Genomic DNA, 27,339 nt, shown 5'->3' with positions numbered 1-27,339 from the left:
TCCCGCTTTCCCTGGCGTGAACCCGGGCGGGGCCCCAGGGCCCCTCCCCCTCCGAATCAGCCCCTTCACCTAGATGCTGGGACCCGCTTCGGAGTCACCTAAGAGAACTCCCCCGCCCATTCACTTCCACCCTTTTGGGATCCGAGGACCCTTCTCCTCAGTCCCTTTCTCCCTCGTGACACTAAGATTCCTGCTCCGCAGACCCGGGCGGCCGCCCTCACTCACGTCGCCCATCCACAGGCTGGCCGCCATGCCCGAGGCCCCGCCAGGACTTCGCTGGCCACCGAGGCTGGCGCGGACGCCGGGCCGCCGAGCCGGAACCTCCACAGAGCATGCGCCTCCGACGCCTTCTGCGCACGCTCCGCAACTCGGCGCCCAGGGCCGCGCCCACGTGCCGCTCGGGGTCTTGCGGGATCCCTGTGGGCGGGTCTCAAGACTGGAGCCTGCGGGATGGGGCGGGGCAGACACTGCCTAGCGTTGGATGGTGGGTGGCGCGGGTGAGGGGCTTTCTCGGGTTTCTTTCTGATTTTATTTAAACACACACGTACATATAAAATTACAGAAGTAATTTTACGCTCGTTGTAAAAAATTGCAAGTATAAGCACATTTTTTTTTAACAAGTGAAAGATCCCCTTTGGGAACCTGGACGATTCAGTCCCACTGAATTCAGTCCCACACACACTCTGTGTGACGTCAGGCAAATTACCGACTGGCCCGCCCCAGCCACCCCTTCACCCCGCATTTCCCAGTTTGCAAGACATTTCTGTTGACGCTGCAATGGGATTCTTTCACCATTCCCGTGTATAGCCCCGGGGTGCGGGGAGGGTAGAGTTAAAGACTGTAAATTGGGGTAACCCTGTCTTCTCAACCACTCAAATCAATCCCCAAGTCTTATCACTCTTGCGTCCACATCCCCTACACTAATCCAAACTGCCAGTTCTAACCTGTCCCAGAACAGTGACCTGCTATAGAAGGCCCTCAAGTAAACACGATTTCTAGATGATCCTGACAATTCGACTCCTAATCTGGGAGTGTCCCAGGCTTTAGCCTCAGTTTAATACCCATTTCTCAGAATGTGAAGTTTCTGTAGGTGGTAATTGTCAACTCCCACAGTGAAGGTCATGGCAAGTGCCTGAGGATCCATTTCCGGGGCTCCCTCTGTGTTGGTACAGGCCACCTCAACCCTTCCTTACCAGCTTATACACCCCAGACTTGGGATGTTGGGCCCCAAAGTCAGGCACTCATGAGTCTAAAGTCTTGGATCCAACCACAAGTTGCCAAATTCCAGCTTTATCCTATTCACTGCCATAGTAGTGTAGTGGTTGAGTGCTTTGGCTATAGATTTGAACAAACGGAGCCCAAATCCCAGTCCCCTCTCACTAATTATTTTGGCAGGTTATTTAAACTCTCTGAGACTAACGTGGATAATAACAGTGCTTACCTCATACCACGTTTGTTGTGAGGATAAAATGAGAAGTAGGGAAAAGCACTGACCCTAATGCCTGGCTTCCAGTAAGTTCTCCAACATGGCAGTTGGAGGCCTTCAAATTGTAACTGGTAACTCTTCTATTTAGTACTATTTGCCAGCCCCTGTGCTGTGCTCTTTGCTTACCATTTTTAAAATTTATTTTACTGGGCTTCCCTGGTGGTGCAGTGGTTGAGAGTCCGCCTGCCGATGCAGGGGACACGGGTTCCTGCCCCGGTCTGGGAGGATCCCACATGCTGCAGAGCGGCTGGGCCCGTGAGCCATGGCCGCTGAGCCTGCGTGTCCGGAGCCTGTGCTCCGCAACGGCAGAGGCCACAGCAGTGAGAGGCCCGCGTACCGCAAAAAAAAAAAAAAAATTATTTTACTTATGGAAGACTTTTAAATGTTTATTTTTAATTTAGAATGTAAGCTTTATCAGACAGGATTCCTTGTTCACGCTTTCTAATCAAATTCCCACAACGTCTGGGATATGGTAGGCACTGAAAAAAATTTTTTGAATTTATGTCAAACGATAAACAGCTGTCCCTTACCCCATCTATCCCTATTCCCAACTTCCAGTGTCTTGAGGCAACCACTTCCAAATCTTTTCCCTAAAATCTGTGTATTTCTAAATATACTTTCTTTTTTTTCTTTTCGGTATGGGGGCCTCTCACTGTTGTGGCCTCTCCCGCTGCAGAGCACAGGCTCCGGACGCGCAGGCTCAGCGGCCATGGCTCACGGGCCCCATCTTCCCAGTTCGGGGCACGAACCCATGTCCCCTGCATCGGCAGGTGGACTCTCAACCACTGAGCCACCAGGGAAGCCCTAAATTGTATACTTTCTATTCATTTGTAGTTTCAGATATTTTATTTTATTTTTTATTTTTTTAAAAAATGTTGTGGGTAGTTTATTAATTAATTAATTGATTTTTGGTGTGTTGCGTCTTCATTTCTGTGCAAGGGCTTTCTCTAGTTGTGGCAAGCGGGGACCACTCTTCATCGCGGTGCGCGGGCCTCTCACTATCGCGGCCTCTCTTGTTGCGGAGCACAGGCTCCAGACGCGCAGGCTCAGTAGCTGTGGGGCACGGGCCTAGTTGCTCCGCGGCATGTGGGATCTTCCCGGACCAGGGCTTGAACCCGTGTCCCCTGCATTAGCAGGCAGATTCTCAACCACTGCGCCACCAGGGAAGCCCCAGATATTTTAGGGACTGCCCCTCATACATACACACTTCTCCACCTTCTGACTATAATTTGTCAAAACACTGAACATTTACATTATTATGACTTTGCAAATATTATTTATAGCTGAGCCATATGGGGTGATTACATTTGTTTTGGGGTAACCAATTCAGGTTGGAGGAGGATGGGAGAAGAGGTAAAATTGAGAATACCTGATGTGTTTAAACATAGAAAAGGGGATTTACACTTCTGATAGAGATATGAACACCGAATAAATGATACTTACACCAAAAAACTAAGCATGTGAAAAACAAGGCAATTATTAACTACAGGGAACTTTAAAATGTTCAACGGTCATAACAGCAAAGGCTTGTGGGGCCTTTGCTATGTGCCTGAAACTGTTCTAACATATGTAAAGCACCTACAGAGAGCTTTATAACTCTTAGGTTCAATACAAGGAAAAGAAACTGAGGTTCTGGGCTCGGGTGGAGGCTGATTTAATTTCTAGCCTAGTCTGTGCCACTTGGTAGCTTGGCCTCAAGCTAGACACTTGAACTGTCAGGGACTTTTTCCTGAGGGACAGCAATTCCCACTTCACAAGGCGATCAAATGAGCTATTATTGTATGCAAAGTGCTCAGCACAATGCCTGGCCCCTTTAAGTCCCAATCCACAAGAGCTGTTATCAAGGATAGGGCACTTTCAACCTGCTATGTTGTCAAAAGGGAAAACTTCAGTAAATCTAATCCAACTGGACTTTTCTGGGGGGAGTGGGCGTGGGAAGAGCAGACACACAAGTGCTTCTTCACAAAGAAAATACTAAAATCAAAAGTGTGATTTTCCCCTTCTAAGAAGTCAATTTCTAATCAGGATAGTACATGCAACAAAACTAAAAGTTCAAGGAAAAAAAATAATCACAGAATACATTTTAAGTTATTTTACATCATATTCATTTTTCCAAGAGTCACTGATTTGGAAGAATCCTCCTGGTGGTGCTAGTAAAACTTTCCTGCTGTAATATACAAACCTCCTATATCAGCACTGTTCACTGTAACTTTCTGCAGTTATGGAAATGTTCTATAAATTTCTGTATTTGCATAGCCCAGAACCATAGGCGCTAGACACTTCTGACTACTGAGGACTTGAAATGTGGCTAGTGCAACTGAGGAAGTCCATTTTACATTTTTACAAATTTAAATTAAATGTAAATAGCCACATGTAGGTACTGACCACCATACTGGACAGGTCAGCTCTATATGATTTGGTTGCTCAAATGCCTGTGAAAATCTACATCATTATGCATTAAGTTGTTACTGTGCAGTTAATCATGTTTAATCAGTTATACTAGCTTTTGAAATGATATAGTACATCATTAAACTTAGCATAAGTATTTCTAGAGATGTACTGTACTCAAAAATCTTGGTTTGGGATTAGGATATTAAAAGATCCATCCCATGTCTCACACAATATACAGTATAATTTTTTTTAAAATCCAGTGATTCCTGAAACATAAATACCTAACAAAAATCAATCAACTTTTTAAAATTTGTCTAGAACAGCCACTGTTCCATACAAAAAACAAAAAAACAACAAAAAACCCCCCAACTGACTGGCACACACGAGGACCTCTTGACATCACTGACGCCCTAGTCTTCACCAGGGCTACAGGCATGGGGTTATTCTGCCCATCCCAACACAGCAGGTGCTCCCTTAAAAAAGCAGGGAGCATGTAGAAAACAAGTGGCCTGTTTTATAAAACTCTAAATTTATTCAAAGTGTTAAAAGATTTCACTTTCCCCTCCAAAATACTTTACATTAAAAAAAAAATCAATACTCTCTTCTATTTTTTCAGCCTCTGTACAAGCTACTGCTTCCCTTTCTGGGGACCAGTCTCTGCCCCTCCAACCCTCTTCCCTGCCCTCCCTTCACTCTCAATATTGCTGTAAGTTTGCTTATAAAGCCCTCCTTCCCCTCTCCCCGAGGTCCTGCCCTGCAGGCATAGCTTCCTTTCTGGATTTCAGGCCCTTGACTTGCAGGTGAGGCAGGTTGGATGGGTGAGACAAGGCAGACAAGGCCTGAAGGGCAGAATGCTTTGTGCTTCTGGGAGAAAGGCTGACTGGCTTTTTTCTTGATCAAGCGGAGGATCACTGTTTTTCTTTTTGCCCCATGGGCACCTGTTCAGGGCCAAATATTTGGCTTGGGGTTGCCCATGGCTAGGTAGCCCTGCCCCTTCTCCAGTTTCCCCAGGCGTAGGTCCATGACAGCTGGGTCTCAGGACTGTACCATTTGTCTGTCTGTGGGTTGTGAAGGACAGGAAGAGTGGCACATGACTAGAGCAGGGCTTGACAGAGCCCCGACTTCTCCGAGTACGGGCACCAAACACGCAGGGGAGGAAGTTTTGGTTTTTGATAGGCCAAAACCAGGGTCAGCCAGGACCATGGGAAGTAGGGATGAGGGGGAAAGGTCTAACCACATAGCTGTGGGGTCAGCAACGTTCCTTCTGATTAAAACCCCCTCCCCTCTTCCATCTATCCCACCCTCATCCTGTAGGTCCCAGGATGATTCCGGAAAAGGAGGGGAAAAAAAAGAGAAGGATTCTGTTCTGCTGATGGGAAAAAGGCAGGAGATGACAGAGTACTTGGAGCTGGAAGAGGCCTGCTGGAATATGTAGACATCATGGCTTCCTTGTTCCAGGAGGGAGGTGGGGGGGCCGGAAACCAGGCCCTCAGAGGCTTCATCAACTCTGTTCCTTGTCCTTGACTAGTAAGACTGTGTGCTGACCCCCGCTGGACACAGATAAGACCACACGGTTCTCCAACTGTTTGCCTGTCATCTCCACGGGGCTCCAGGCATCCTCTTCCTGTCCTGTGCCCAGCTGGTAGTTGGTGCCCATGCCCCAGGCAAAAACACGACCTACAAAGGACAGAAATACGGGCAGCTGTCTCCAGGGTCCCAAGCCCCACCTTTCTGTGGTGTGAGAAGTCTGGCACATGAGGGTGGATTTTGGCCTGGGCCTGTGGCAGCCTGGCAATGTCCCAGCCTCCGGGCGTTCAGGGAAGCTGGGAGGAAGCAAGGAGATGACGGACAAAGAAGAGCTCTGTCAACCAGAGACCGCAGTCCTTACACATTGCCAAAAACTTCTGCCTGCTCCTAGGCGTGGCATTCAAGGCCCGACAATGACTGGCCATTCCCCAAATCCCTATATCACCTCCCTTCCCAGGACCAGGTACCTGCCTTTGAGACTGCTCTGGATGCCCTCCTTTGCTTATCATAAAGGACTGAACCTTCACCGTGCAGTACAAGCCCCACTTCCTCAGGAACTCTTCCCAGATAATCCCAGGTCAAGCACCTCTGCCAGCTGGATTTCTCAAGGCCTCCATGGTTGTTCCGCTCAGGCTTTGGTGACCACTTGTCCACACCCTCCTCTGCTGTGCTTGCCAGGACCCCAACTACTAAGCCTTCTTTCTCTAATAAAATTCTAAGTACAACTCCCTGGGAAGCCGGCACCTACTAGGTTGTAAATAAAAAGGGTCACCATGGTATAAAATGTAAAGAGAAGCCTGAGTTAGGAGTCTGGAAACATGGGTTCAAGTCCTACTGCTTGTCTGGGCCTCAGTGATACATCTCCCTTTGCTGTTTTTCTCCTCTACAGAACAAATCACCTCTATTAAAATAATGTGTTTACCCATTTTGTCATCAAAGCCAGAGCTTCTGACAATCAGGCCAAAAGCAACGTCGCCACAAACAGTGTTCTCCACACCTCAGCTCCATCTGATGGTAGACATCAGAGGCTACTGGGCACTTCGGTAAGAACCACGACCCCCAGACTCCAACCAGACCGACTGTGGGCAGCCCCACTCACCATCCTTGGTCACAGCATACCCCACAGAGGCCCCACAAGCCACCGAGGAGACGGCGGGCAGCCTGGAGATGGGGGTGGGTACGCTCTTCTCCTCAGCACCTTCCCCAAGGCCCAGCCGCCCATACTCAGCCCGGCCCAGGCTGTATGCTCTTCCTGTGGAGGAGGGAGAGAGACGAGGAGTAGCAGAGGGCATGCTCCAGGTAGGCCATGTGAGCGCCTATATCTGTGGGAGCTGGTCCCCCATTCCCAGGGTGGTGAGGTCTGAAGTGTCCTTTTCAGTTTGGGGGGAGGCCTGGGAGAACCCCCCCAGGCCCCCATTGAACTCACATGTGGAAGAACACCAGGACGCTGGGGGACGGGGGCGACATTCGTGGACCCACAGCCAGCCCAGTCCATGGAGCAGGCCCAGGTTCCGAGCACCGCCATCTCCGGAGTGTGGCCAGGCCCGTGCCCAGGGAACACTCCACCTCCAACCCAGAGATGGACCAGGAGGCCCTACCTTCCGAATCCATGCAGACTGTATGGTGCTGGCCACCAGAGAAGCCCACCCAGGACTTCGTGGAGTTCCTGAAGGATGTCAGGTTCTGAGGTACAAAGCAAGATTCTGTGCCTGGGGTTCCTGGGGGAAGAGGCCAGGACAGAGCTGTCAGGCGTGAGGGTGTCCAAGGAGCTGCCTTCTTCTTCCCCTCCCAGTGGGGCCCCCACCCTACACCAGGGTATTTATATTCTCATTTTACAGATGAGAAAACTGAGGCTCTGAGGGGTTAGGTGACCCCACCAAGGGTGCACAATGAATGAGGGATGGAGGCAGGACTGGAGCCCAGGTCACTCTGGGCGACCCTGGACGATGGGCTTGGGACTCACCTAGCTGATGGTAGTTGGAGAGGCCAAAGCCATACACATGGCCCTCAGAGGAGATGGCGAAGGTGAAGTAGGCACCACAGAAGGCATCCTGGAATCTGACATGGCCCCGGCTTCCCCTGGATTTCAGCATCACACACTTGGGGACCAGGAGTCGTTCTGCAGGCAGAGAGCAGGCCAGGGTCAGTGGCAGAAACACACGGCCTCTCCTCTCTGCCCCATCTGTTTCTCCTTCACTGCTAAAGCCCTCGCAGGGAGGCTAGGCAGGGACTCTTGTCCCTATTATACGGAAGAGGAAACTGAGGCCAGGAGAGTCCAAGTGCCTCACTCAGACTCCCACAGCCATAGAGGTAACATTTACCTGGAACTTACCATGTGCCAGACAGTCTTTTATGTAAACTCATTTAACTTCACAACAAACCAGTGAGGTAGGTTTAGAGGTAGGTGGCTTTAGAGATGAGGAAACTATGTCCAGGGGCTCACAGCCAGTAGCTGGTAGAGCCACGATTCAAACCTGGGGTAGCCTGGCTCTAGAATCTGAGTCCTTAACTACCACCGCAGGTCCACCTGATGCAAGCCTGAACACAGAGAATCCCTTCTACCTCTGACCTTCACTGGGGGTGGCTTGCCAACTTGCCCCGCCAGAGGGACCTAAGCCACCTACCGAGGCCCTGCCGGCCACCACGATTAGCAAATAATTCAGGCACGCGGCCCAGTTGGCCCTGCTCCCCGCAGCCCAAAGTACAGAGGTCGCCATCAACTGTCAGCATCACCAAGTGGTCGTTTCCTGAGGGTGAGAGGAAGGCAAGGGATGCAGGGCTAGTCTGCAAGGGCCGAGGCTGGGCCAGCCCCCCAAAAAGGTTCTCCAAGTCCTGCCCAGAGTGAGTACCTGCAGACTCACCTGAGGCCACCTTCACCACGGGCATACTCAGCTGCACCTGCACAGGCACCATGCTCTTTTTCATGGGCTCCAAGAGCCCAATCACACCATTATTGTCCTGGAAGGGAGGGGCGGAAGAGTTTTCAGCCAGTTCTTCCTGCCTCATACCAGCCAGATCCAGCTTTGCAGTCAGCTACAGAGCTGTCTGGTGAAGGGCACTGGTGCCAGATGGAGATGCAGAAGTGGGCAGGAGCCAGGCCACATAGTGCAATACTTACGAATGAAATCATATGTGGTCTGTGATTTGCATTAAAATAACAAAGGAGTTGGGGAAAGGAAGGGAGTGAAGATGAAACAAGTTTGGTCATAAGCTGATAATTGTTGGGGCAAGCAGATAGAGGTCAATATAGTATTCTGATTACTTTTATGTGTTTGAAATTATCAATAAAAAAATTTAAAATCAGCCCCAATGAGGAAACATCAGATTCCTTTATTTTTGGCATTTCAAAATAAATCAAATACTAAAGTACCAAAAAAATTTTAATGCTGTATCTGCTTTTTAAACCACACTCTCCTGTCCTGGAAGTTCTGAGATGTGCCCCCAAATCCCTGAGAAGTGTGGAAGAAGGCTGGGAAGGGGAGGGGGGAGGTTGAAGGCAGGGAGATGGGTCAGTAGGCTTCCTGGCTTAGCCTCAGCCCAAAGGCATCCTTGACCCATCCCTTTCCCAAGACGCACACATCATAACATCAGAGTCTAGGGAACAGCAGTGGTGTGGACAGGCCTGGATGAAGAAGCCAGAAACCTGGGTCTGGGCCCAAGCTCTGCCCAGGGCCTTGATTTCCCCACCAGTAAGTAAAACAGGGGCCTCATGATGGGTTATTTTGGGGCCCCACCAGTTAATTCTGCCCACCAGCCCCCATGCGGTCTTCCAGACCCAGTCTTACCCGGAAGGAGCCCCAGAGGAAGACACGGCCATCCTCGGTGAGGGCCGCTGTGTGACTGTCTCCTGCTGACACCTGTATCACCTTCTCTTGCAGTTCCACTTTCCCAGGGACCATCTCTGAGCCCTCCACTGATGTGTCCCTTCCCAGGGCACCCTCATCATTGCAGCCGAAGGAGTAGACCTGTGCCCAGGATGACCCCATTAGTGCAAGGCCTGGCCTCTCAGTCCGTTCTTGTTTAGGCCAATCCCTGCTCGTCTAGCCAGCTCCATCTCCACAGAGTAATGCGTGTGGTTCAAAGCTCCTTCCCCAAGCCCCCTACTAACCCCAGGCCCTGTCTCATCCTGTGCCACCCCCAACCTACCTGGCCACTTTTGCTTAGACACACAGTGTGCATGCCCCCAGCCTCAGCCTGCACGATGTCCTCTGGAATGGGCACCAGGGCTGGCTTCTTCCTCTCCATCACATTCTCGCCCAGGCCCAGCTGGCCCACGTCGCCCTGGCCCAGCGTCAGCACCAAACCCGGTTCTGTGTTGTGGGACCTATGTGAGACTGAGGGGTGAAGGAGACAGCCCCTGAGTGTGTAGGATGATGGGAGGCAGGAGAGGTCACTGCACAGGCTCTGGGATCACACAGACCTGGGTTCAAGCCCCTGCCCTGCCACAGACCATCTGACCTCTCCAAGCCTAAGTTTTCTCATCTGTGAAACGAGGATAACAAAAGTACTATCTCATAGGGTTTTTGTGCAGATTAAAAACTGATCACATTATTAATGTGAGTGGAAGGAAATGAAACGAGACACTCAATATCAGCAAATGAATCTTGGTGGAGAGGGTTAAAGAACAGTGGGGACACAAGCTAGTTTTCCTGATAGGCTGTTCTTGGTCGGGAACCATACTAACAGGGCATAATAACGTCTACCCCTTTACCAACTGCTTACTAGTGTTAGACTGCTTTGCAGCCCCTCACATTATGCTACAGACCTTCCATTCTTAGGATCCCACTTTACAGAAAAGGGAACAGAGTCTCAGAGGTCAGTAGAGTTTGCAGTGCATCCTCTGGCTGTGACTTAACCCCTGGACATAGGTACACTGACCCCGACTCCGCTCCTAGGTGGGAGCGGACAAGCAGCTGAAAAGGAAGGGGTAGGAGTTAAGAGCCCGCACAGGCTTTTGCACAGAGGAACACGCCAACCGGTGTGCGGCACAGGGCCAGCTGGTGGCCAACAGCGACCGCCCCGTAGCCCCGAACAGCCAATGGCGTCCAGCCCCTCCCCCTGGGGGTGTGGCCAGGCTGCCAGGACTGCTGCGGCTGCGCAGAGGGTGCGCTGGGCAAGCAGCCACCAGGTCGGGCTTTCTGGTCAGGAGGGCTCGGCCCGCAGGCACCTTGGCAGGAGCGGGCGCCTGGAACGCGGCGGGAGGCAACGACCCTCACTGCCTGGTTACCAGGGTCTGCAAAAGACAGACAGTGTCTGAGTGTGGGTCCATATTCCCCCCTCCCAGATTGGGGGTGGCTCTCTCTCCTCCCTGACTCCCTCCAGGGTCCCAGGAGAGAGACCACAGCCACCTCCCTCCAGTGCTACCAGGACATGATCTCATTTTCCTCAGGACAGCCCAGTGAGGTTGCCCATTTTATGAATGGGGTAGTAGTCCAAGCTCAGTGAGGTTAGTGATTTGCTCAAAGCTATATATGTAGCTAGAAAGTGGCAGAGCCAGGACTTGAACCCAGTCTGGAGGTCAATGGTCTTAACCATGATGCATTACTGCCTGGGGCAAAGCCCTAGGGTCTAGTTTTTTGCCAGTATCTGAGTGCTTTTAGGCAAGTCTCTGCCCCTTTAAGATTCCCAGAGGGCGGGATTCAGTGAGCTACAGGAGACTCTCCAGCTGGGTGGAGTTCCTGGACTTCCAGGCCCCTCAGCTTCAAATCTCAGGGAGAAAGGAGCCCAGTTGCAGTTCTGGGGGTGCCAAGAGGCCACCCATACTGAAGCAGAGGCCAAGGCCAACTTACCCTTCACCTTCTTGCTTTTGGGAAGGGCATCTTCGGGGGGTGACCTTCTCTTAGTTATACGCTTGGGTGGCATCTTCCTGTCCTGAAAAACCCAGGCAAATACTCCATGTCAGAAATGGCAATCATTTTCCTGCTCTAATTAGGCAATATTCATCAAAAACCCTAAAAAAAAAGTGAGAAGAAATGCCCAGCAATTCCACTTCTCAGAATTTATCTGAGAAGAACCAAATAATAAATACACCCAAAGATTAAAATCCACAAATATTCTCTACTGTATTCTTCATAACATTAAAAAAACAACCAAAAATGGAGCAACCCATACACTCAGGAGTAGGGGGCTGGCTAGATAATATGTGGTATATTGATGATAAAACAGGACAAAGCCATTAAAGTGATGCTTTCAGAGATTTATTTACTGAGTCATTGCCAAGTAATATAAACAGATTGAAAAACAGCCCATCATCCTATTTGTGGAAAAGAAAAAGCATACACATATAAAAATGTGTGGAAGGAAATACATTCAATATTGATAATGGTAACCTCTGGAAAATGGGATTATGGACTTTTACTTCTTTCTTTGTACTTTACCTATATTATCAAAGCTCCAAGAAACATTACATATATTTTTAAATTTTTATTATAAAAAATTAAAACATTGAAGAACATTAAATGAAGTATCCCTCCCAACTCCTCCCAACCCCAACATAACCACTAGTAACTCTGGTTATACATAACTGCCATAATCAGACCACACACACACACACACACACACAAAGCCGTTCTCATTAAATAAAAGCAAACCAAACCATCTGTGCCCTTTGATCCAAAATGGCACCACTCCTGGGAGGAACTTGGCTTTCCTCTAAGCAGTCCAACAAGAGATAAACACTGTTATACACACACACACAAAAAGGGGGAAAGGAAATCACCTACGGGTGACAAGAAGGGCTGTTGGCACCTAGCACGATCCCGGGCAGCTGAAAGCCTCAGCCCTGAGCCCTTCACTTCTTAAACTAACTGCTGCTGCCTTGCCTCCTCAAGACCTCTGAGAACAGACTTTCTCCGCGGCTATCTCAATTCCAATCCAGCCCAAATTGTGTCGAAAGCCTTTTTCCCCCATATAAGCAGCTTTGGAAACAAATCTTTATTGAGCCCTGGTCTTTAAGGTTATGAAAGACAGTTCAGTTGTCTAAGCCTTAGGCTCCCAAACTATAACGAGGGCAATTTGCAGCTACCCAGATGCAAAAGTGTAGAGCAAGTGGTGGTTAAGATGAGCCAGAATATGTGCTCAGCTGCTTTCTAGCTGTTTGACCTTGGACAAAGTTATTTAATCTCTTCATGATTCAGTTTCCTCCTCAGTAAAATGGGGATAATAATAGTACCCACACCCTGTTGTGACATCAATGACTAATTGAGCTAATACTGTAAAAGTAATAACATAGTAAGTGCTCAATAAATCAATGCTGGTGTTATAACATCTAGAGTCTGTCCCAGGTGATGCTCAGGCACAGCTCTAATCTAATCTAACCCACCTCTCCTCCATTCTACAGAAAAGGGATGGAGACTCTACCCAAGGCTACAAATGGAAAGAGAACTCCAAGAGACCTTCTCAGGCTCCTCTGTGGGCCTAAACAGCACCCCATTCTTCCTCCCTCCCTCCCTCCCTCCCTTCCTTCCTTCCAGTAGGTCCTAGAGCCTCAGCCTCTCCAGCTCCGAATTCCATGGTATATGAACACAAAGTGAGTGGCCTGGAATTTCCAGGCCATTTCTGCTGACTATCCTGGGGGAAGAGAACAAAGTACCGAAGACGGCGAAATAGCCAAAGGCCTACAATCCGCCAAGGCTGTAGGTTGAGCCTCTGCAGGTTGAGCTTCTACAGGCTGTGAATGGCCCAGTTTTGACTCTGTTGAGGCATTTCTATGTTTCACCCAACTTCTATTCTCCCAGGGTTGAACTCCTCCCCTCCAAGTAGCCTCTTTGAAACCCCTTTTCCCACATTAGAAATGCACATTCCTTAGGATAAAGGGAATTGGATTCATCTGCCAGAGCTGTGGTTTGTTCAACCCTGCTTCTGTGACCATGGTTGACCTCTCTGGCAGCTTTTTTTTTTTTTAATTAATTAATTTATTTTTGTCTTCGTTGGGTCTTCGTTGCTGCGCGCGGGCTTTCTCTAGTTGCGGCGAGCGGGGGCTACTCTTTGTTGCGGTGCGCGGGCTTCTCAGTGCGGTGGCTTCTCTTGTTGCAGAGCACGGGCTCTAGGCGCACGGGCTTCAGTAGTTGTGGTACGCAGGCTTAGTTGCTCCCCGGCATGTGGGATCTTCCCAGACCAGCGTTCGAACCTGTGTCCCCTGCATTGGCAGGCAGATTCTTAACCACTGTGCCACCAGGGAAGTCCCTCTCTGGCAGCTTTAACCTCTCTGAGCTGTACCCTCATCTGTAAAAAGGGATGCAGTGACCACTTCCAGGGCTGCTGTCAAGACTAAATGAAGCACTTCCCTGGTGGTGCAGTGGTTAAGAATCCACCTGCCAATGCAGGGGACACGGGTTTAATCCCTGGTCCGGGAAGATCCCACATGCCGCGGAGCAACTAAGCCCGTGCACCACAACTACTGAGCCTGTGCTCTAAAGCCTGCAAGCCGCAGCTACTGAGCCCACGTGCCACAACTACTGAAGCCCATGTGCTTAGAGCCCGTGCTCCGCAACAAGAGAAGCCACCGCAATGAAAAGCCTGCGCATCACAACAAAGACTAACCTCCGCTCGCCGCAATCAGAGAAAGCCTGCACCCAGCAACGAAGACCCAGCACAGCCAAAAAAAAAAAAAAAAAAAAGAAAAAAAAGACTGAATGAAATGTTTGTAAAGGACTTTGGAGTGCCAAGCACACAGTAAGTACTCAATACGTGGCAGCATGTACTCATTCATTCCATGAATGCCTATTACCACTGCCAGGTGTAGCAAGGAAAAAGAAAACTAACCCTCTCCCTGTTCTCGTGGAGCTTAATTCTAGTGATTCTAGTGGGAAAGAAACACACACACATACACACATACACACACACACACACACACACACACACACACACAGAGTATTATTACAGATGGTGTTGTGTGAAGGATAGGCAAGGCACAACACTGTAAACGTACTTAATGCCACTGAACTATATACAATTAAAAATGGTTAAAATGGTCAATTTTATGTTATGTGTATTTTACCACAGTTAAAAAAAAAAAAAAAGCGAGGAAAACTGGGACGGGGGAGGAGATATAGGTCAGATAGGTAACATTTGGGCTAAGGCTTGAAATACTAGCAAGAGAAAGCTAGCCGGGGAAGACCCGGACAAAAGCATGTGATGTGCTCAGGAACCTGCGGAGGCCAGCAGGGCTGTAGGTGGACAGCGATGGATCACATGGCACAAGGGGAGCAGGCGATGGATCGTACAAGGCCTAGTAGGGAAAACAGAAGAGTTTTAAGAAAAATGTCTTCTTGACGATGGTTCTGGCTACTGTAGAGAAAATGCAGTGGTTTGGAAGAGGAGGAGATTGCAGGTATCCAAATGAGAGAAGTCAGCGACTTGATTTGGTCTGAGGCAAGAGAGCAAAGTAGACAAAACAGATCAATTTAGGAGACAGGCTTGCTTTGCTGGCGGATTAGATGTGGGGAACGAGGGTGAGGGAGGAACCCAGAATGACTTTTTCATCCTAAAAAACCCACCTCCCTGATCCCCCATGAACTTGGCAAAACACAAGGACCCCCAGGCTTTGGCTTGAGTGAATAAGTAGATGGTCGACTTCCAGTTACTGAGAACACTGTGGGACAAACAGGAGAGGAGAGACTGAGAGGTCCGCCTCACCAGGCATTTTTGTTAAGTGTGAAGTGCGTGGGAGCCGGCCAAGAAGGGATGTTAAGTAGGCAGAGCTGGATGGGTTAAGGAGTGTGGGACGTAACAGGTATCCACTGTTTCTTGTACCCCTGGCCAGGTTGCCAGCCAGTTCACTGTGTCCAGGGCCCTGTCCCGCCAAGGGCATATTTCCCGTCAGTTCATCAGAATGACCTGCAGCAGTTAGCTGTGCTGGGGAGGGAGAGTGTGTAGTAGCATGGAAAAGTACTTACAGCCAGAAGTGAAAAAGAAGGGAACAGAATAATATCAGCACATTGCTGCTGATGTTGCGGTGACCTGTGGGCAAGGCCTGGAGTGGAGAAAAATAAAGGCTATATGAGGTATTTGGTGTCATGGGTCATTAACCAAAAAAAAAAAGTGTTAGTGTGGGTTGGAACAGACCCAGGCAATATCTCCTTAGCCACCTGTGTTTTGGGCCAATATTCTGGGGCATCTCACTGCAAGCTAACCACACTGATCCCACGAGGAAACTGAGGCTCAAAAAGGTAAAGTGTCTTACCCAAGACTGGACGAGGAAATCAAGATCTGTACCAAGTACCTAGTCACTCAGACCCCAGAGCTGGTGCCCCTACCTACTTCCTCCCCACACTCTCCAGTCCCTCAGCCTGTCTGAGAACTCTCCCTCATACTCTCTCCGCCAGAAAAGACAGGAGCTTTTCTCTCATCTCCCTACTGCCCACCCCCATCGCCATCCCGCTCTACAAGCCATTCATGATCTTTTTAAACCTCAAACCTGAAACAAGCTGCTTCCTTGCTCAGACTCCTCAGTGGCTCCCTCTGCCCACATTTCTTAACCTGGTACTAAAGACCTCGAGGGTCTGATACTAACATGACTTTTGGCCTCCTACCTTACCTGTCACATCGTCCCTTCTCTTCTCACACAATCTTAGACTGCCTGCTATTCTCCCCATACCATGTGCATCTCTGTACCATCCCATCCCTATCCTACTAGGAGAAGTTCTGCTCCAAGTCACCTCCATTGGTAAAAGCCACCTCTGATCCCTCTCTCAATCCTAAAGGAATCATTCTCGCAGAGAAATTAGGGCAGACTTTTAGATCATGATTATTTAAATTTACCTGTCTATCCACCATATCAATCTGCTCCTTAAAATGAGTCTCTCTGGGACACTGGCCTCGCCTACTTTCCATATGCCAACAACCTTTGAATTCTCACGACAAGCTGAAGAAGGCACTGTCACTCCTATTTCACAGTTGAGGGAACTGAGGCTCAGAGAAGTCAATTTACTTGCTTAAGTCCATACCATCAGAAAGGAGAGCCAGGAATAGAATCCAGGTATATCTGATAATTAAAAACAAAAACAAAACAAGAATGGTTGGCTAAAGGCAGGCCGTGATCCAGGCAGGGGTCGAGGCAGCCTGGACAGGCCTCCCCAGGATCCCCTATGAGCTTGGCCAAAGGCAAGGAGCAGAGGGCAGCAGCCTGCTGAGGGGGACAGGATAGTGAGAGCAGAGAGGAGCTCGGAGGCAGCTAGGGCCTGGGAGGGTGGGCCACGTGGGTGACAAATCTGCTGAAAGATGTATGGAAGGACGACGGGTACAACTCCATGCTGTGGTGGAGAGAGCACTGGCTTTCAAGTCCAACACACCTGAGTTCCCTTTGAGCCTGACACTCTTCATCTCTCAAACAGAGGACTCCAGGCACTGCAGGGTGCTGCTGTGAGCAATCCCCAAGGCAGGGCGGAAGATGAGAGGGCACCTTCTAAGAGGTGGAGCCCTGTACCCATGACCCACCTGCATATCCTCTACCATACACATCAGTCCTTTGACAGACTCCCTCTCTAACCGCTCTGGGTGTGTTTTCTTAGACACTGAGTGCCGGGGCTAGGAATAAGTAGTAGTCTTTTGTCCCTACCCTGCACTCCCCAACAGAAAACACAGCTTCCATCTTCAAGGAGTTTACAGTCTGGGAAAAGAGTGAGGTACAATCCAATAAGTCAGATACAGAGACAACTTCCACCAATAGGCACCTAAGGTGTGCCAGCCTCTCCTAGAATGTTCACACCTTCCCTTGGAGGTGTGATCATCCTGGCTTTACAGATAAGAAAGTAGAGGCTCATGGGAAGGTGCCCCAGGCCACACAGAGGTGGGACGACAGCCCAGGTCTCTCAACCACTCCCCACTAGGATGAGAGCATCCCCCCTCCCCACTTCTCTCTGGGCCTCAGTTTCCTCATTTGGTGAATGAAGGCACAGCAGACTAGACAGTCTACCAGGGCCGTGGTGTTCCTGCAGTGACCTGCTGTGACCTCATCTCTGCAAAGGGAGACAGAGCCCTCTCTGACCACAGCAGCTGTCCCCACCCACCCCGACATCAGGAGACAGACACTTGCCCACCAGACGCAATGGCTAAAGAATCTCTTTGTGAGAAAAGTCCCCAGGAGGGATGGAAAAAGATATTCCATACAAATGGAAAGCAAATAAAGCTGGAGCAGCAATACTCATATCAGATAAAACAGACTTTAAAATAAAGAATGTTACAAGAGACAAGGAAGGACATTACATACTGATCAAGGGATCAATTCCAGAAGAAGATATAACAATTATAAATATATATGCACCCAACATAGGAGTACCTCAATACATAAGGCAACTGCTAACAGCTCTAAAAGAGGAAATCGACAGTAACACAATAATAGTGGGGGACTTTAACACCTCATACCAATGGACAGATCATCCAAACACAAAATTAATAAGGAAACACAAGCTTTAAATGACACAATAGATGAGATAGATTTAATTGATATTTACAGGACATTCCATTCAAAAACAGCAGATTACACTTTCTTCTCAAGTGCACACAGAACATTCTTCAGGATAGATCACATACTGCATCACAAATCAAGCCTTGGTAAATTTAAGAAAATTGAAGTCATATCAACCACAATGCTATGAGATTAGAAATCAATTACAAGGAAAAAAACGTAAAAAACACAAACACATGGAGGCTAAACAATACATTACTAAATAACCAAAAGATCACTGAAGAAATCAAAGAGGAAATCAAAAAATATCTAGAGACAAATTACAACGAAAACACGATGATCCAAAACCAATGGGATGCAGCAAAAGCAGTTCTAAGAAACAAGAAAAATCTCAAATGAACAATCTAACCTTACAGCTAAAGGAACTAGAGAAAGAAGAAAAAACAAAACCCAAAGTTAGTAGAAGGAAAGAAATCATACAGATCAGAGCAGAAATAAATGAAATAGAAACAAAGAAAACAAAGCAAAACGAATAAAACTAAAGGCTGGTTCATTGAGAAGATAAACAAAATTGATAAACCTTTAGCCAGATTCATCCAGAAAAACAGGGAGAGGACTCAAATCAATAAAATTAGAAATGAAAAAGGAGAAGTTACAACAGACACCACAGAAATACAAAGCATCCTAAGAGACTACTACAAGCAACTCTATGCCAATAAAATGGACAACCTGGAAGAAATGGACATATTCTTAGAAAGGTATAACCTTCCAAGACTGAACCAGGAAGAAATAGAAAATATGAACAGACCAATCACAAGTAATGAAATTGAAACTGTGATTCAAAATCTTCCAACAAACAAAAGTCCAGGACCAGATGGCTTCACAGGTGAATTCTATCAAACATTTAGAAAAGAGCTAACACCCACCCTTCTCAAACTCTTCCAAAAAATTGCAGAGGAAGGAACACTCCCAAACTCATTCTATGAGGCCACCATCACCCTGATACCAAAACCAGACAAAGATACTACAAAAAAAGAAAATTACAGACCAATATCACTGATGAGTATAGATGCAAAAATCCTCAACAAAATACTAGCAAACAGAATCCAACAACACATTAAAAGGATCAAGTGGGATTTATCCCAGGGATGCAAGGATCCTTCAATATACACAAATATACACAAATCAATCAATGTGATATAACATATTAACAAACTGAACAAGAAAAACCATATAATCATCTCAGTAGATGCAAAAAAACCGTCTGACAAAATTCAACTCCCATTTACGATAAAAACTCTCCAGAAAGTGGGCATAGGGGGAACCTACCTCAACATAATAAAGGCCATATACAACAAACCCACAGCAAACATCATTCTCAATGGTGAAAAACTGAAAGCATTTCCTCTAAGATCAGGAACAAGACAAGGATGTCCACTCTCACCACTATTATTCAACATAGTTTTGGAAGTCCTAGCCATGGCTATCAGAGAAGAAAAAGAAATAAAAGGAATACAAATTGGAAAAGAAGAAGTAAAACTGTCACTGTTTGCAGATGACATGATACTATACATAGAGAATCCTAAAGATGCCACCAGAAAACTACTAGAGCTAATCAATGAATTTGGTAAAGTTGCAGGATACAAAATTAATGCACAGAAATCTCTTGCATTCCTATACACTAATGATGAAAAATCTGAAAGAGAAATTAAGGAAACACTCCCATTTACCACTGCAACAAAAAGAATAAAATACCTAGGAATAAACCTACCTAGGGAGACAAAAGACCTGTATGCAGAAAACTATAAGACACTGATGAAAGAAATTAAAGATGACACCAACAGATGGAGAGATATACCATGTTCTTGGATTGGAAGAATCAATATTGTGAAAATGACTATACTACCCAAAGCAATCTACAGATTCAATGCAATCCCTATCAAATTACCAGTGGCATGTTTTACAGAACTAGACCAAAAAATCTTAAAATTTGTATGGAGACACAAAAGACCCCAAATAGCCCAAGCAGTCTTGAGGGAAAAAAATGGAACTGGAGGAATCAGACTCCCTGACTTCAGACTATACTACAAAGCTACAATAATCAGGACAATATGGTACTGGCACAAAAACAGAAATATAGATCAATGGAACAGGATAGAAAGCCCAGAGATAAACCCACACACCTATGGTCAACTAATCTATGATAAAGGAGGCAAGGATATACAATGGAGAAAAGACAATCTCTTCAATAAGTGGTGCTGGGAAAACTGCACAGGTACATGTAAAAGTATGAGATTAGATCACTCCCTAACACCATACACAAAAATAAGCTCAAAATGGATTAAAGACCTAAATGTAAGGCCAGAAACTATCAAACTCTTAGAGGAAAACATAGGCAGAACACTCTATGACATAAATCACAGCAAGATCCTTCTTGACCCATCTCCTAGAGTAATGGAGATAAAAACAAAAATAAACAAATGGGAGCTGAGCCTGCGCGTCCGGAGCCTGTGCTCCACAATGGGAGAGGTCACAACAGTGAGAGGCCCGGGTATCGCAAAAAAAAAAAAAAAAGGATTAGAGACCTAAATATAAGACTCGAATTATAAAATTCTTAGAGGAAAACATAGGAAGAACACTCTTTGACATAATTCACAGCAAGATCTTTTTTGATCCACCTCCTAGAGTTACGGAAATAAAACCAAAAATAAACAAATGGGACCTAATGAAACTTAAAAGCTTTTGCAAAGCAAACTACAAACAAGACGAAAAGACAACCCTCAGAATGGGAGAAAATATTTGCAAATGAATCAAAGGACAAAGGATTAATCTCCAAAATATATAAACAGCTCATGCAGCTCAATGTAAAAAAAACAAACAAGCCAATCAAAAAATGGGCAGAAGACCTAAACAGACATTTCTCCAAAGAAGACATACAGATGGCCAAGAAGAACATGAAAAGCTGCTCAACATCACTAATTATTAGAGAAATGCAAATCAAAACTACAATGAGGTATCACCTCACACCAGTTAAAATGAGCATCATAAGAAAATCTACAAACAACAAATGCTGGAGAGGGTGTGGAGAAAAGGGAACCCTCTTGCATGGTTGGTGGGAAGGTAACTTGATACTGCCACTATGGAGAATGGTATGGAGGTTCCTTAAGAAACTAAATATAGGATTACCATATGACCCAGCAATCCCACTACTGGGCATATACCCTGAGAAAACCATAATTCAAAAAGACACATGCACCCCAATGTTCACTGCAGCACTATTTATAATAGCCAGGTCATGGAAGCAACCTAAATGCCCATCGACAGATGAATGGATAAAGATGTGGTACATATATACAATGGAATATTACTCAGCCATAAAAAGGAAGGAAATTGGGTCATTTGCAGACACATGGATGGATCTAGAGACTGTCATACAGAGGGAAGTACGACAGAAAGAGAAAAACAAGTATCGGATATTAACGCATATATGTGGAACCTAGAAAAATGGTACAGATGAACCGGTTTGCAGGGCAGATATAGAGACACAAATGTAGAGAACAAACTATGGACACCAAGGGGGGAAAGTGGTGGGGGTGATGAATTGGGAGATTGGGATTGACATGTATACACTAATATGTATAAAATACAGAACTAATAAGACCCTCCTGTATAACAAAATAAATAAAATTAAATTAAAAAAAAAAAAAGTCCCCAGGAGGGAAGTGAGGAGAGAGGCTCATCTGTCAACAAACATTTGCTGAGCTCCTGTCTCGTGTCAGGCACAGAGCTGGTAGACTTCACCCAGGAACTCCTTACTGGGGGATCCCCCTTACATAGGGAGCTGAGCCTTGGCTTAAGTGCGTACATTTTTCCCAGGGGAAAGGGGCCACATCTTCCACCAGATGTTACAACCACAGCTTTATGGAAATAATAGGATATTAATAATCCTCACCACAAGCCTCGTATCTTTACCTTACAGGTAAGGGAAACAAGGCCCATGGGGATTGGGTGGGTGGCCCAAGGGTACCCAACTAGGAAGTTGCCAAGCTGAACGCTATTCCTGCTCTTGGGATGTTTTCGCAACAGGAGCATGTAGAACTCCTAGTTCATCTTTCCAGACTCCATTCTGATGCCCTTCTTGGGTGAAACCATCGCTGCCTTCTCCACCCCACCCAGTGTTCCTTGGTCTTGCACTCCAGACATTTTGAGACCCAGCCCCTGCAGGAATATCTTGCTCTTCCCCTCCTTGTACCCTGTGCTCCAATCAAACACCGTGGTACCCCTGACGACAACACTCAACTACACCTTCATTCTTTTGCATGTGCTGTGTTCCCTGCCTAGATTACCCTAACCCCGCCCATCCTCAGTCTGCCTGGATAACTCCATTGTTCCTTCAAAACCCGGGCCAAGAGTAACCTCGGCTGGAAAGCCATACCTAACCCTCCTGCGCAGGCTTGGGTGAACCTCCGAGTTCCCCTCCACACTCCGTACACTCAGCTTCTGCTGAGGCACCCAAGTCACACTTGGTTGGAGCACCTCTGTTAATATCCGCCAGCAGCGCCGCGGCTCCACGGGCACACTTCGGGGATCGCCCTGGACCGTAAGTGTGGCCTCACATGGGCCTCCCCAGAGAGACCGCGAGCTCCGTCAAGGCCACACGGGGCCCTCTCACCATGTTCCCCAGCCCTGCACGCGCGGCACGGAGTAGACAGCCAGTAAATAATCTGTTGACAGATGAGTTGGTACGGAGTTCCCGGCACACCTCTCCAACCGGTCAACAGTCGTCGTGACGGTGCCTGCTGACGCTGAGATTTCGCTCTCTGCGTAGACCCTCAGCAGCCTACCCTCCTAAAAGCAGACCCTCGCCGGGCAGGGTTCCGCCTCACTCTGCCTGCAAACCGCATTCTCCAAACCAGTGCTGGACTTAATCACTTTCCCGCTCCGGAAACGCGGCCCCGCCGGAGCTGCCGCCCCAGCCCGGGAGGCGCGCTGGTCGGCGCACCGCTGGCGGCGAGGTCACCGCGGCCGCGCGCACCCTGGCCGGCCGCGCTCGGGCCGTTTGAATCTCCCGCCCCCGCGGGCGGCGCGGGCCAGGCGTGCGAGGCGCGGCTGCAGAGGGGCCGCGCGGCCCTCCCTCGGGCGAGGCGGGGCCCGGCAGGCTCCTGGGGGCCCCGCGGGGCCGGAGACTCGCGCGCCCGCACCTCTCAGCCACTCGGCTTCACGTGGGGCCAGCGCCGCGCGACACGGGCGCGCGCAGGCAACGGCCCCGACCCGCCGCCGACCGCCGGTGCCCGCGCGCCGCCCTCCGCCCCGACTCTCCGCGCGTGATGGGCGCGACCTACCTCGTTGCAGGTCGGCCACAAGGAACTCCTCCGCTCCCCGGCCCGGCCGCGAACTGCCCCAGAGCATGCGCTCTACAGGCCTCCGGCCCCGACCCCGGGCCAGAAAAGAAAACAAAGAGCCCGGCGGCCCCTGGCGGCCGCCCCGGGAAGTGCAAGTGGCGCGCTCTGGCTAAGGCGCTCCTAACCAGGCTCTCTCCGCCCTGGCAAGGGTACAGTGGGTGTGTATTTTGAAGACCCCAAATTGGGACAAGAGGACTGACAACCAGAAAGACTACTTGAAATCAAGGTTTGTTTGGGAGAATCTAGTGTGGAAGGGACTGTACGGACAAAAGAGATTCGGATCCTCCCTGCTCTCAAGAGGCTCTCCATCAGAGAAAGATGAGAAATCGGACTATCAGCAACTACTCAGGGCTGTGACAAAGGTACGCACAAGGTTATCTGGCTCAGCCGGGGCTTAACAAAGGCTTTCCAGGTTAAGCCTAAGAGGGCAGGGCATCCTAGGAGAAGCATCCCGTGCACTGACAGGGAGCGATGGGAGCCTGTGGTGGTTGTGGGAAACTGCCAAGGTCTGACTGGGGCAGAGGGTGCCATGTGGAGGAACTGGAGAGGGAGAGACAGACCATGGATTCAGGGTCTTGTCTAAGGAGGAAGCCTCTTCCCTGGGGAAATGGGGAACTATGGAACGGATTTAAGCACGTGAGTGACAGGAGCAGATTTTTGTTTCAGAACAAAATGGAGAATGCAGAGAATGGACTTGGGGGAAGGGGAAACGAAGAGTGGGGGAGGGAGGCCAGATAAAAAAGATGAGGGTGTGAACTGAGGTTGGGAGCTAGTGATGGAAAACAGGCGCCAAGCCGACTACCCTGTCTTGTTAACACACTCCTTCTTCAGGACAGGATACAAACAGTTCTTCAGGATTTCAAGTTCCCTGTGGTGACCTTTCAGGCCTTTTGATTGTGTCTGGGGGTTTCCCAGGTCAAAGGCGTGGCCTCTGCAGAAGGATATTTTCTCCATTTCATGTTGATTCTGACTCTTAAGGTCATTCTATCATACCTGAACTCTAGATAGACACTTTTGATGAGTGTTTACCAACTGAGTTTCTTCTACACAGAGCCCACCCCAAAGCACTCCCCATCTTTAAGGTTTCTCACCTCAAGTTTACTTCTGCCTCCATCAGGGACTCCTCTTTTGGATGTTACACTGTGAAATTCCTCCAAGTTTTAACCCTGGGATCTCTGATCTGTCTCTGCTGTCTTCCTCCAAGATCTTACTCATTCACATGGCTTGATGTAATTATAAAAATAACTATCATCACGTATTTTGTAAAACCTCTTACTTCAACTACAGAAACACATCCGTCCATTACTTCATTGGTTCCTCACAAAACCCTCGACAGCTGGAAAATGAAAAAAATGAGGTTCAAAGAGGTTAAGCAAGTTTTCTCTGGGGTCATCATACAAGTGGTAGAAGGAGATCAGAAATCTTCTTTAGGGCTGAGCCATGGTCTTTTAACTGAGAGGGCAGCCCACCTGGTCTGGTTCTGGCCTCTACCCTAAGTTTTAGTCCTACGGCTCTACCCAGAAGACTCAATATTCCAAATAAAACTCATTTTCCTTGGATCTAGACCCCCCCACCCCCACCCCCCCTCCATCCTTCAAGCCAAGGTTAAGGTTCTCTGAGAAGTACAGATTCAGACTTTCACATCTTTTCTGATTCTTCCCTCTCCTCTCCATCTTTTATTTCTGTCCCTCTGGTCTAAAGCACCACCCACCTGGCCTCTGCTCCCACCCCTCATCCTTTCCCCTTCATTTCATTCCACCAAGATCCCAAGGTTAATCTCCCTAAATCATGGCTGTGAGACTTTGCCCTGCTTAAAAATCTTTAAAGACTCAGATATTTCTTCAGTGCTGTGCTATGAGCATCAGGTGGCAAATGCCCCAAGCTGTTGGTTTCCTATTTCCCCCTTGGCGTCTGCACTGTACTCTGAGCATGCCCATGCTTATTCCTGCTTTCTTACCTTTCTCCTCTCTTACCAAGTGCCTTCTTTCCTGCCTAGCTGAATTCTTGATATGTATATTTTAAGGCTCAATTCAGTTGCCATCTCCATGAAGCCTTCCTTAGCCCTACTTATCTTTTCCTTCTTTGAATGCAAATATTAATTTCTTTTCACACTCTATTATTGTTGTATTTTATTTATTGAACACAAACCGTAGTAAGTAGAACAATCAATTGAATCCAACCCAGAAATGACACAGATGATAGAACTAGAAGTAAATGATATTAAAAGTTATTATTACTATATGGCAGGGCTTCCCTGGTGGCGCAGTGGTTAAGAATCCGTCTGCCAGTGCAGGGAACGTGGGTTCGATCCCTGGTCCGGGAAGATCCCACATGCCGCAGAGCAACTAAGCCCATGCGCCACAACTACTGAGCCCACATACCACAACTACTGAAGCCCGGGAGCCTAGAGCCCGTGCTCCGCAACAAGAGAAGCCACTGCAATGAGAATCCTGCGCACTGTAATGAACAGTAGCCCCTGCTCGCCGCAACTAGAGAAAGCCTGTGCACAGCAACGAAGACCCAACGTAGCCAAAAATAAATAGAGAACTAAAAACATTAAAAAAGACTTACATTAAAAAAATAAATAAATAACTGTATGGCATATGTCCAAAAGTTAAGTGGAGATATGGAAGATATAAAAAGACCCAAAGTGAGTTTCTCTCTCGACAATACCTAAGATTATAAATACACTGGAGCGTTAACAATAGATTAGATACTGGAAAAGCAACGATTAGTGAACTTGATGCACAGCAAACGAAACTATCCAAAATGAAACATAGAAAAAAAAATTTTTTTTTTTTTGAGGTACGTGGGCCTCTCACCGTTGCAGCCTCTCCCGCCGCGGAGCACAGGCCCCAGACGCGCAGGCTCAGCGGCCATGGCTCACGGACCCAGCCGCTCCACGGCACGTGGGATCCCCCCGGACTGGGGTATGAACCTGCGTCCCCTGCATCGGCAGGCGGACTCTCAACCACTGCGCCACCAGGGAAGCCCCCCGAAAAAATTTTTAAGTGAAAATAGTATTAGTGAACTATGGAATAACTTTAATAAGTAGCCTACTCTACAGGTAATTGGAGACCCTGAAAATAAGGAGGAAATGGGGACATAAAATACATGAAGAAATAATGGCTAAAAAATGTTCAAACTATAAACCTATAAACTATAAACCTACAGATCTGTGATTAAACATAAATGTGGTCTTGGGACTTCCCTGGTGGTCCAGTGGCTAAGACTCCACACTTCCAATGTAGGGGGCCCAGGTTCGATCCCTGGATAGGGAAATAGACCCACATGCGTGCCGCAACTAAGAGTTTGCACGCTGCAGCTAAAGATCCCACATACCACAGCTAAAACCCGATGCAGCCAAATAAATAAATACAAAAAAAAATACAAAATAAATAAATACAAAAAAAGTTTTAAAAAAAGTAAAATAAATGTGGTCTGAACACTCCAAATGAAAGGCAGAGATTGTCATAGTAAATAGAAAAAGCAAGACCCAACCACACACTGCCTACAAGATATACACGTTAAACATAAATACAGTTGACCCTTGAACAACTCAGGTTTGAACTATGCAGGTCCACTTATACTTAGATTTTTTTCAATAAATACATACTACGTACTACAGTCCTACACGATCTAAGGTTGGTTAAATCCGTGGTTGCAGAATCACAGATACGGAGGGCCAACTGTGAAGTTATATGGGGATTTTCGGTAGCACTCCCGTGTTGTTCAAGATTAAAAGTAAAAAGATAGAAAAAATAGATTAAAAGTAAAAAGACAGAAAAAGACATACTCTGGTAACACTAGTCAAAAGAAAGCTGGACCAGCTATATTAATAGCAAAGTAGGTTTCAGAGCAAAGAGTATTACTGAAATAAAGACGGTAATTTCACAATGGTAAAGGAGTCAATCAAAATGCACAATCCTCAGTATATGCAACGAATAACAGAGCTTCAAAAGACGTCAAGTAGGGCTTCCCCGGTGGCACAGTGGTTGAGAGTCCGCCTGCCGATGCAGTGGACACGGGTTCGTGCCCTGGTCCGGAAAAATCCCACATGCCGCGGAGCGGCTGGGCCCGTGAGCCACGGCCGCTGAGCCTGTGCTCCGCAACGGGAGAAGCCACAA

The 27,339-nt window shown here is 47.8% G+C and overlaps 2 protein-coding genes and 1 non-coding gene across 6 annotated transcripts in view; 1 reads left to right on the top strand and 2 right to left on the bottom strand.

Annotated features, from left to right (window-relative positions):
• Positions 1-319, bottom strand: part of TRNAU1AP (tRNA selenocysteine 1 associated protein 1) — a 22,643-nt gene extending 22,324 nt beyond the window's left edge. Inside the window, exon 1 of the mRNA XM_007461808.1 lies at positions 226-319. Within this exon, the coding sequence (XP_007461870.1) occupies positions 226-252 (27 nt within the window). The 5' untranslated portion in view covers positions 253-319. The remainder of the gene's footprint in view (positions 1-225) is intronic.
• Positions 320-4,389: 4,070 nt separating this feature from the next.
• RCC1 (regulator of chromosome condensation 1) lies at positions 4,390-23,315 on the bottom strand. Of its 4 annotated transcripts, XM_007461807.1 has the most exons (11): positions 23,153-23,192; positions 11,194-11,275; positions 10,530-10,623; positions 9,551-9,738; positions 9,190-9,369; positions 8,266-8,362; positions 8,029-8,151; positions 7,368-7,523; positions 7,003-7,122; positions 6,504-6,656; positions 5,223-5,554 (listed from the first exon to the last, which is right to left on the bottom strand). In XM_007461807.1, the coding sequence occupies exons 4-11, from the start codon at positions 9,647-9,649 to the stop codon at positions 5,379-5,381; spliced, it is 1,104 nt and encodes a 367-aa protein (XP_007461869.1). In that variant the 5' UTR covers positions 9,650-9,738; positions 10,530-10,623; positions 11,194-11,275; positions 23,153-23,192; the 3' UTR covers positions 5,223-5,378. The 4 variants fall into 4 exon arrangements, with proteins under 4 accessions (XP_007461868.1, XP_007461869.1, XP_007461866.1 ...); XM_007461806.1 differs by lacking the exon at positions 10,530-10,623 and having other exon boundaries at positions 4,390-5,554; positions 23,153-23,315; XM_007461804.1 differs by lacking the exon at positions 23,153-23,192 and having other exon boundaries at positions 5,379-5,554; positions 10,530-10,637; positions 11,194-11,266.
• A 3,105-nt stretch (positions 23,316-26,420) lies between these two features.
• TRNAG-UCC (transfer RNA glycine (anticodon UCC)) lies at positions 26,421-26,493 on the top strand. Its single transcript has one exon. It is a non-coding gene; the product is annotated as a tRNA-Gly (tRNA).
• The last annotated feature ends 846 nt before the right edge of the window (positions 26,494-27,339 follow it).

Source organism: Lipotes vexillifer, unplaced genomic scaffold (genome assembly GCF_000442215.2).
Source record: "Lipotes vexillifer unplaced genomic scaffold, Lipotes_vexillifer_v1.1 scaffold699, whole genome shotgun sequence".
Classification (NCBI taxonomy): Eukaryota; Metazoa; Chordata; class Mammalia; order Artiodactyla; family Lipotidae; genus Lipotes; species Lipotes vexillifer.
The sequence above is the reverse complement of the archived record's forward strand: the minus strand, read 5'-3'. Positions and strand labels throughout refer to the sequence as shown.